We start from the raw sequence: 10,775 nt of genomic DNA on the forward strand, positions 1-10,775 counted from the left end.
CCAACTCTCACCCTGCTAGAGAGAGAGAGAGAGAGAGAGAGAGAGAGAGAGAGAGAGAGAATATTAGTTTTTCACATATAGGAAAGCAGAGAGAATAATAACACCGAAAAAAGAAAATCGTTCAACCGTGCTTTTCATTCTTCCTCCTCCTCCTCCTCCTCCTCCTCCTCCTCCTCCTCCTCCTCCTCCTCCTCCTGGTGGTGGTGGTGGTGGTGGTGGTTTGTCGCCTGGACTGGCCGTCAACACAGCCTGTGCCTTCACTCAGTGTTGGTCCTCGTGTGTCGCGGCGGCGCCTCCCCTCACTGGCCTAATGCAGTCCCGGGGCGGTGCCATTTCAAGACTGCTGCGTGCCACTCGTCCACGGCCGCCGAGAGGGAGGGAGGGAGGGAGGCAGGCAGCGAGAGAGAGAGAGAGAGAGAGAGAGAGAGAGAGAGAGAGCTGATGCGGGGACCAGTTATCCTCCCCCTGTCTTCCCGCTCCACCTATCCCGGAGAGAGGGGAGCGGCGCCCCCCACCTGCGCCTTCAGGTCAGGAGTGCCTGGCGCCACCTCTCCGCACTCCGCCGCGCGCCACCACACCGCCGCTACCGCCGCCGCCACTTTGCCTCAACCTCCGCTCCTCCGCGCTGTCATGGCCCCCGCTGTGTGCGCCGCCGGCCGGCAGGGCATCCCGGTGGTGGCGCCCTCGCTCTAGGACGGCTGGTGGGGTGTGCAGGCGCCGACCCTCCCTCCCACGCCCCCTCCGACCTCCACGCCCTGCCGCACCAGCCAGGCCGCCGGGAGCCCCGTGCCCCGCGCCTCTTTGTTACGCTGCCACGCCGGCTCCTCGTCGGCGCCGCGTCGTCACCACGTTGTAGTTATCTGTCTGTCCGTCTGTCTGTCTCGTTTGTCGCGAGTGTCGCGGCTGCTGCAGTGCCCCGTGCCCCACCCCGCCTGTGTGCCCCTCGCCAGCTCCTCCACCCGCGTCGCGCCGCGCCGCCCCTGGCAAGTGGAGGCGGCCAGAGCACAGAGAGAGGTGGTGGTGGTAAACAGTGGAGGGCGAGAGCGAGAGTGGAGGTGCAGGTGGAAGAAACTTGTTGCTCGCGTGTTGACAGTCAGTGGCGAGCACGAGGCGCCACGTCCCGCCTGCCCCTGCCCAGCCTCGCCTCGCCGCCCCTCGCCCCGCACGCCGCGCCACTCCAGTGCCGCCCAGTGGCAGTGGCAGTGCGTGGGCCGGCCTGGCCGTCCCTCCGGCACCACAAGGCAAGGGAGATGCCGCCGTTGCCCGCCTGCCTCGCCTGCACCACCTGCACCGCCTGCATTGCCTGCCGCGCCTAGCAGGGCCGCCCGTCTCCCGCGGCAGGTGTGCGCTGCCAGGTGAGCGCAGGGAGCCGAGGTGTGGGCACAGGTGCACACACGTACGCGCACCATGACCGTCTCCCGCTGTCCTACCGGCGCCTCCTCCCCCACCGCGGAGACTGTCTCCTGTAAGCCGCCCACCAGTGCCCGTGCCTCCCACCACCAACACTACCACAAACCACTACCACCATCACCAACCACTACCACCATCACCAACCACTACCACCACCACCAACCACTACCACCACCACCAACCACTACCATCACCACTAACCACCACCACTACTACTACTACTACTACTACTACTACTACTACTACTACTACTACTACTACTACTACTACTACTACTACTACTACTCTCCTCCTCCTCCTCCTCCTCCTCCTCCTCCTCCTCCTCCTCCTCCTCCTCCTCCTCCTCCTCCTCCTCCTCCTCCTCCTCCTCCTCCTCCTCCTCCTCCTCCTCCTCCTCACACACACACACACACACACACACACACACACACACACACACACACACACACACACACACACACACACACACACTTGTCTGTGTTGTTGTCTTGTGATTTATAGCGGAGAAGTGAATTTGGTGAAGAAACTTGAAGGAAGTTGTAATATGCAAATAATCTCTCTCTCTCTCTCTCTCTCTCTCTCTCTCTCTCTCTCTCTCTCTCTCTCTCTCTCTCTCTCTCTCTCTCTCTCTCTCTCTCTCTCTCTCTCTCTCTCTCTCTCTCATCTGTCTCATTCCTTTTCTTTCCTCTCCATAACTCTTCTTCCACCTCCTCCTCCTCCTCCTCCTCCTCCTCCTCCTCCTCCTCCTCCTCCTCCTCCTCCTCCTCCTCCTCCTCCATAAATCCTACATGTTATTATTATTATTGTTATTAACTTTGTCATTATCATTTTTATTGGCGTTTTTTATTAGAAATTCGTATTAATATTCCAATTTCTATAACGAAATGTGTGTGTGTGTGTGTGTGTGTGTGTGTGTGTGTGTGTGTGTGTGTGTGTGTGTGTGTGTGTGTGTGTCTCTTTCATTTCCCTCTGTTGATTTTCTTATGATGTTTCTAGATTAGCTTTTTTTTCATATTTCCCCTCAGTTTTGCATCTTTTTCCACTCTTTTCCCTCTTTTTCCCCTCTATTTTTCTTTTTTTTTTCTCTTTTCCCTCTTCCTTTTCCCTCTTTTGTCTCATTTTCTTTTTCTTTCCCTCCTTTTCCCCCCTCTCATTTCTCCTTGTCCCCTTTGTCCCCTCGTTTCCTCTTTTATGCTCTTTTCCCCTCTTTTCCCCTTTTTTCCCTTTCTTCTTTTTCTTTTCCCTACTTTCCCGCTGTTTTTTCCTGTATTCCCTCTTTTTTCGCCCTTTTCCCTTTTCCTTTCTTTTCCCCTTTTCCCCCATCTTCCCGTCTCTCCCCTCTTCTAATTTCCCCTTCTTTTCCTCTTTTCCCTTCTTTTCTGTTTTCCCTCTTTCACAGTCTTTTTCCTCGTTCCCTCTCTGTTTCCCGTCTGTTCCCCTTTTTTCCCCTCTTTTCCTCGCTTTTCCCCTCTTTTCCCCTTTTCCCCATTCTTTTTCTCGTTCCCTCTTTTTCCCCTCGTCTCTCTCTCTCTCTCTCTCTCTCTCTCTCTCTCTCTCTCTCTCTCTCTCTCTCTCTCTCTCTCTCTCTCTCTCTCTCTCTCTCTCTCTCTCTCTCTCTCTCTCTTTACGTCTTTTTATTTTCTTTAATTGTTTTTTCCATTAATCTCTGGAGTATGAGTGAGTGGTGTAATCTCTCTCTCTCTCTCTCTCTCTCTCTCTCTCTCTCTCTCTCTCTCTCTCTCTCTCTCTCTCTCTCTCTCTCTCTCAAAATGTTCCTTCTTCAGTTTCCTCGATTTTTCCTCCTCCTCCTCCTCCTCCTCGTCATTAGCTCTCTCTCTCTCTCTCTCTCTCTCTCTCTCTCTCTCTCTCTCTCTCTCTCTCTCTCTCTCTCTCTCTCCTCCTCCTCCTCCTCCTCCTCCTCCTCCTTCTTGTCTTCCTCTTCCTTTCTTCATCCTGATCTTCTCTTCATGTTTCGCATTATTGACTTCCCCTGAGTCTTAAAGGGCATAGAGAGAGAGAGAGAGAGAGAGAGAGAGAGAGAGAGAGAGAGAGAGAGAGAGAGAGAGAACTGTAGTAAAGTAGTGTTTTTCTTCAGTTCCTCCTTTCATTTCAACTGTCGTGCGTTTTCTGTTGATGCCTTTTTTTTTTTTTTTTTTTTTCTCTCATCTCTCCAAGTTCCGTTTTCTTTAGCTCTAGGATGGAAATTTTTATGGGGAACTGCTCCATTTTTTATTAATTTATTAGTGTGTGTGTGTGTGTGTGTGTGTGTGTGTGTGTGTGTGTGTGTGTGTGTGTGTGTTACGCTTTAGTACTTCATTCATTCTTTGGTTGTTACGTTACGTGTCCCCAGAGAGAGAGTGAGAGAAGAGAGAGAGAGAGAGAGAGAGAGAGAGAGAGAGATTTAATTTAGCTTAGTAATCAAAGCTTCAGTTTCACGTTGGCTTTGTGTGGTATTATTCACCCCTAGAGAGAGAGAGAGAGAGAGAGAGAGAGAGAGAGAGAGAGACTAGACTTCTACTTCATTATCACCTAAATCCTTAGCTTTTTTTTTTCACACTTCCTCCTCCTCCTCCTCCTCCTCCTCCTCCTCCTCCTCCTCCTCCTCCTCCTCCTCCTCCTCCTCTTCCTGCAGCACTTGGCCTTAATTCATGTTGGCCTCAAGTAAACACGGGCGCCCTTTGACTCACGCGGGGGACACACACCTGGTAATTAGGCGCTACCGGAAAAAAAGGAAGAAATAAAAGAACAAATTATAATCAGAAGACTTTAAAGTACCCTTCCTCCTCCTCCTCCTCCTCCTCCTCCTCCTCCTCCTCCTCCTCCTCCTCCTCCTCCTCCTCCTCCTCCTCCTCCTCCTCCTCCTCCTCCTTCTGGTGTGTCCATCCACGTGTGTGTGTGTGTGTGTGTGTGTAAGGTGTAATTGGAGTGTTTACCTATGTCTTATCTCTCTCTCTCTCTCTCTCTCTCTCTCTCTCTCTCTCTCTCTCTCTCTCTCTCTCTCTCTCTCTCTCTCTCTCTCTCTCTCTCTCTCTCTCTCTCTCTCTCTGTGTGTGTGTGTGTGTGTGTGTGTGTGTGTGTGTGTGTGTGTGTGTGTGAGAGAGAGAGATGATGAGGTGGAATAATGTGGAGCTTTGTTGTGGTGGTGGTGGTGGTGGTGGTGTTAAAGGAGATGGATAGACAGAGAGAGAGAGAGAGAGAGAGAGAGAGAGAGAGAGAGAGAGAGAGAGAGAGAGAGAGAGAGAGAGAGGCATCAATAATTTACATCAATAATTTACACAATACACACACACACACACACACACACACACACACACACACACACACACACACACACACACACACAACTAGAAGAGAAAAAACTGCTTAATATAATTAAAAGAAAGTTACATTGCACATTTATTTTACTTATTTAGAGAGAGAGAGAGAGAGAGAGAGAGAGAGAGAGAGAGAGAGAGAGAGAGAGAGAGAGAATAGCAAGGTGAATAAAGATATGAAAGACAACGTGGCACCTCACACGCTCTTTTCCTCCCCATTCCTCCCCATTCTTCTCCAAAGTTGTGTTTTTGTATTGCTATTTCACCCTATCAGCCATCAGACTCCCCTTTCCTTCCCTTCCCTTCCCTTCCCTTCCCTTCCCTTCCCTTCCACGCCCGGAGCCAGAGGAAGGGAGTGCCAGTGCTATAGTGGTGTCCTTAATTGGTTCACCTGTTGTTGGCGGGATGCGTGTGTGTGTGTGTGTGTGTGTGTGTGTGTGTGTGTGTGTGTGTGTGTGTGTGTGTGTGTGTGTGTGTTGGCGTGGCCCGGGGAGGCTTGCCAGGGTGTGTTGCCTGCAGGGCAGTGTTTGTTATGGCTGGAGGGAAGGCGTGGTGTCAGTCTGTGGGGTCACTTTTTACCTGGTGCACATTTGATAATGTCGGCAGTGTGTGTGGCGGGGTGGCACCAGCGAGGGCCTGCTGAGCGTGGAGTGGGTGGTGAGTGAGGGTGAGGTGAGGTAGGCAGGGATGGGTTGTCCGGGTGTGAGGTGAAGGGCGGTGGTGTGTTTGCTGAGTAGAGTATTGGGATGGACGTCTGTTAGTCTGTGTGGGTCTGTGAGGGTGTTGTGGGGCTGAGGCGTTGGGTGGCTGTGTTGCTGTGTTGCTGTGGGGCTGTGTGGGGCTGAGAGTCTACCAGTGATTGGAGTGTTGAGGAAAGCAGGTTACATTGAGGAGAACTATTTGTTGCCAACACTGTCGGAACCTTATCTTCTCTCCACCAATCCACCCTCCCTCCCTCCCTCCCTCCCTCCCAGGGTGCCAACACTCCCTGTGTGGTGTCACGACCCGCTCAGCTTCACCAAGTTCACTCTCCGCCAAAGCGTGCCGCGCCGCGCCGCGCCTCACAATGCTCACTGCCGCGTGTTCCTTCCCAGAGACTCGGTGGCCAGGTGTGCTGGTCAGCCGGCAGGTGGCCAGCCAGCCACTGCAGGGCACGCCGAGGGCCAGGCTGACTCAGCGCCCTCTGTTCACCGCCCTGCGGCATCTCTGCTGGTGGAGAGGCGCCGCCACACACCTTGCTTCGCCGCACCGCGCCGCCTCGTGCCTCGCGCCACGCGGCCTGAAGCCTCACCATGAAGAAGAGCAAGCTGTTCAGCCGCCTGCTGCGGGGCGGCTCCGGGGGCAGCACCAAGGGCGCCTCCTCTGGCCCCGAGCTGGGTGAGGCTGGCGTGGCGCCCAATCCTGTGGTGGCGCGCTCCACCACAGGGCGCCGCCGAGAGACAGTGGCCGTGAGCACTCCTGCGGGGGGCGGCACCTCCCCGAGGGAGTTGTACAAGCAGCAGCAGCAGCAGCAGCAGCAGCAGCAGCAGCAGAAGGCGGGCGTGGAGCGGTCCTCCTCCTGGAAGTACACCCACGATCACACGCCAGACTCCTTCAGCATCAACAGCTCGCCCTCCATCCTGGACGGCCGCGGCTCGGCGGGGCTGCAGGGCCGCTCTGAGGAGGCGCCGCAGACCATCGAGAAGAGCCAGAGCTGGAGCGGCGACCGCCTGCTGGACTGCGCCACGGACTCCGGCTCCAGCCGCGGCGGCACCAACAACAGCAGCCGCGCGGGCAGCGGCAGCCGCGCCGGCAGTCGCACCGGCACCAGCAGCAGGTCTTCCCGGGAGCGGCCCGCGGCAGGCGGAGGTGGTGGTGGTGGTGGTGGTAGTGGTGGGGGTCCCTCCAGCCTGCCCACCAGCAGCCGCACCGGGAGCCGCACTGGGAGCCGCACCGGTAGCCGCACCGGCAGCCGCGCCGAGAGCCGGGCCGGCAGCGACCACGGCGACTCCACGCCCAGCAGCATGTACGACCAGCCCGTGGACCAGTCGCCGCGCCCCTCCTCGCAGACCGACGCCGACGGCTACGAGAACGTGGACCTACCCTCGCCGCAGCGGGACAGCGGCGACGGCAGCAGCAGCGAGCAGGGCAGCTCGGCGCGCCAGATGGGCTCCCGCCTCAGCGTGCGCAGCGGCGGCAGGCGGTCCCGGCGCCCCAGCCCGCGGCGGCAGGGTATCCTCAGCAAGAGTCCGCAGGAGTCCACGGAGAGTCGCGGCAGCCGCGGCAGCAGCGTGAAGAGCAGCGTGCCCAGCATCGCCCTGGTCACCTCCAGCCCCGTGCCGCCTCCAAAGTCTGCTGTCAATCGCTCGCCTTCAAGAAAATCTCGTCGTTCCCCCAGCAGGTCCCCCAGCCGCCCCCCTAGCGGGCCGCCCAGCCGCTCCCCCAGCAGATCTGACAGCAGCCGTAAGAGAGACAGCCGGCGGAGCAGCTGCTCCCCTAACCGAGGCCTGGAGGGCTCGCCGGTTCGCGCCCCCAGCAAGTCCCCGGTGCGGTCCGGCAGCCGCCCCGCCCCCGTTGACCCCTGGACACGCATGGCGCCGCCCCAGGAATCCGCGGCGCCGCACCGTAACGGTGAGGTGCACCACGCCCCCCACGCCAGCCACCGCAGCATGTCCTATGAGGAGGGGCGCCGCAGCCCGCAGCCGCCGCTGTGGAAGGCTAGGTCGTGGCAGCAATACAGCGTGGGTCACAGCACGCCGCAGAGCGAGCGTGCGCGCCAGCTGGCCAAGAGCCAGTCGTGGCAGCAGCAGCAGTCCATCGTACTGGGCCACTCTGTGGACGCAGGGCAGGCGCGCCCCCGCCACCACCACATCACGCGGCAGGAGGCCGTGCAGCCCCACCCATCAGCCGCCATGGGTAAGAGCCGCTCGTGGCAGCAGAGCCACGAGGCGGAGCCCCTGCCCGGGCCCCTGCCACGCACCTACACTGTCTCAGAGCGGCGGGGGCGACGCTCCTCCATCCGTCTAGCACCCCCCTCGCCCACACGCCCCAGCCCGCCCTCCTACTCCCAGTCCCCCGCCAGGTCCCCACTCTCTGCCCTGCCCACTCAGCACGCCTCTCCCAGCACACACACGCCCATACACGACATGCCAGCTCACTACCAACACCGCCAGCACGCGCCGCCCGTGCGTTCGCAGACCACATACGGCACGCCTGGCCACGGCACGCCGCACCTCACAGAGTACGTGGAGCTGCGCAAGTACGAGGCCATGGAGCGGCAGCAGCAGCAGCAGCAGGAGTACGTGGACCTGCGGCAGTACCGCGCCGAGCAGCTGCGCAGCCAACCTTCGCGGGACCCCGTGTGGCGCGAGCGCTACTACATTCCTGCCACCTTTGCTCAGTTCAAACAGCTTCAGCAGCAGCATATGCAGCAGCAACAACAGCAACAGCAGCACCAGCAGCAACAGCTACACCAGCAGCAGATACACCAACAGCAGTTAAAACAGCAGCAGCAGTATCAGAAGCACCAGCAGCAGCTACAGCAGCAGCACCACCAGCAGCAGCTCCAGCAGCAGCTCCAGCAGCAGCAGGCACAGCAGCTGATGCGGCAAAAGAGGCAGCGCACCCTGCAGCACCAGAAGTCCATCATGCCGCACGAGCAGGGCTCTCCGGGCCGCATGGACGGCGAGTACGCCTCGCTGCAGGAGATCCGCGACGCAGCGCGAGACAGCAAGGCCAGGCCGCGGCTTTCCACGGCGGCCTCGCAGGCCAGGCAGCAACAGCACCAGCAGCACCCGCAGGACCACCACGCGGGGCCCGTCAAGTCGTCCTCGTTGATGACATCCCAGGAGCTGCTCAACACACTGAAGCGGCAGCTGGCGCTCTCCTCGCCCACTCGCACCACGCGGAGCAAGAGTTTGGAGGCGGGGCGCGCGGCGGCGGCTGCCGGCATTGACCTCGGGCCCGAGGAGACTGGCGGTGAGAGTGGCCCCGAGCAGGGCCTGGACACGCTCTCCCCAGCCCTGCTGGCCCTGGTGGCCGAGAAGAGGGCGCGGCTCAAGCGCTGCACCGGCGCCTTCTCAGGTAGCGGCGGGGGACGCGTGGCCGTGTTGCGCCAGGTCACCGCGCCACCAACGAGATGTACAGTAGACCCCCCTCGCCGCCGCCGCGGGTCACCTGCTGCCCTCACCCACTGCTCGCCCGCCCCTGCATGACCACACCGCACGTCTGCGCACACACACACACACACACACACACACACACACACACACACACACACACACACACACACACACACAGACCGAAGATCGGTCTATGAGCTCTGAGCTCGCTCCGTAATGGGGAAGACTGGCTTGGTGACCAGCAGACGACCGAGGAGGTGAATTACACACACACACACACACACACACACACACACACACACACACACACACACACACACACACACACACACAAACTTGGTGTACACATTTTTTATGTAAAGTCTGCTGTTTTTTCGCTGATGTTTGCGTGCGAACATGTAGGTAGCAAAAAGTCAGTACATGGCGATATTAGTCCAGAACAAACACACACACACACACACACACACACACACACACACACACACACACACACACACACACACACACACACAGCTGCACAGCACGCCCCCTCCCCCTCCCCCTCCCTGCCTCTGGTCGTTGTCACATCTGCCCTGCCCGTCGTGTGTTCTCATGTTCTGGTCATGTCACTTCCCTCATGTTAGTTCACATTCCCCCGCCTCCCTCCCCGGCCCGCCCCGGCCCGGCCCCCTCCCCAGTAGTGCCTAGGTCAGCAGGCCGCGTGCAGGCCTTGTGTTCAGCGGGAGGAGCGAGGCGACATCGTGCAGGTGTCACCGCCAGGACCGGTGTGGAGGGCAGCAGGTCGCACCAGCTGCGGTTGTATCTCTTTTTTATGCAGATGTGTGTCTATTATTCCCCACTTTTGATGTTTTTATCAATGTTCTGGTACACTCTTTATCTACTTTTTGCCAGTCTCCCACTGTGCCCTGGGAACAAGGGACCAATTACTGTACATTTCTCGGTGTGCTTGAGAGAGTGAGTGGGCAGCAGCAGCAGGCCAAACTGGCTCACGAGGGCACCCAGCCTGTCGCCGCCACCCACCGCTGTGTTGTCCACATGATAAGTGTTGCGTGTGTGCCCCCACCCACTACCCGCCCACCCCTAGCCCGTCCCTCCCTCTGCACCCCCAAATGCACCCTGTGTGTGTGCCTTGGCGGAGGGCAGAGGTGCCCCTGGAAAGCCACCTCTGCCTGTCGCCGCGGCACCGTGAGTCCAGTGTGGTGTTGTGTTGAGAGCGTCACTCTTAGCCTGATGATAAATATAAGTGTGTGTGTGTGTATGGAGGATAGCGCGCGCTGTGCCGGCGTAAGGTAGGTGGGTCACTGTACACTCTACGTACTCTTGCATCTTGGAATGCTGGGGAATGTTTTGACTGTCAGTATTTCTCTGTCGCCGAGGAATGAATGAATGAGTGAATGGATGGAATAGATGGATGGATGATGATGATTATTATTATTATTAAAGAAGTGGGGGGGGGGGGGAAATAAGAGGATGGACAGTAAAAAGAAAAGTTAAAGAAATACAGAAAATAGTAGGAGTAGGATAGTGCTGTACTTGTTGAGGGTGTGTGGCTGTTACAGGAGTGTGTGCGTCCAGTGACTGTTCAGAAGGTGGTGGTGTGTGGTAGTGTGAGGTGTGTGGTGCATCAGTGACACGGGCGCTGGCAAGGAGAGGCGCAAGTGTTCTCAAGTGTCGCGCGTCACACCTGCCGGGAATGTGGTGCACTTAGACGGCAATGAGTGGGTGTCTGGGAGGAGCGGCGGTGGGCGTGGCAGGAGCAAGGGGACAGGGGTAGCGCAGGGAAGCAGGGACAGAGGCAGTAGAAGAGTGAGCGTGGGCGGGAACAGAGCGAGCAGAGTGTGAATGGAAAGGGTGGGGCTGGCTGAGTGTGTGTGTGTGTGTGTGTGTGTGTGTGTGTGTGTGTGTGTGTGTGTGTGTGTGTGTGTGTGTGAGTGTGAGAATGAGTAAGCGT

The 10,775-nt window shown here is 58.0% G+C and overlaps 1 protein-coding gene across 1 annotated transcript in view; it reads left to right on the forward strand.

Moving 5' to 3' along the window:
• The first annotated feature begins 1,329 nt into the window (after nucleotides 1–1,329).
• Nucleotides 1,330–10,775, forward strand: part of LOC123502669 (disks large homolog 5-like) — a 77,061-nt gene continuing 67,615 nt past the window's right edge. Inside the window, 2 exon segments of the mRNA XM_045251840.1 lie at nucleotides 1,330–1,465; nucleotides 5,819–8,843. Coding sequence (XP_045107775.1) covers nucleotides 6,017–8,843 — 2,827 coding nt within the window. The 5' untranslated portion in view covers nucleotides 1,330–1,465; nucleotides 5,819–6,016.

Source organism: Portunus trituberculatus, chromosome 12, assembly GCF_017591435.1.
Source record: "Portunus trituberculatus isolate SZX2019 chromosome 12, ASM1759143v1, whole genome shotgun sequence".
Taxonomy (NCBI): Eukaryota; Metazoa; Arthropoda; class Malacostraca; order Decapoda; family Portunidae; genus Portunus; species Portunus trituberculatus.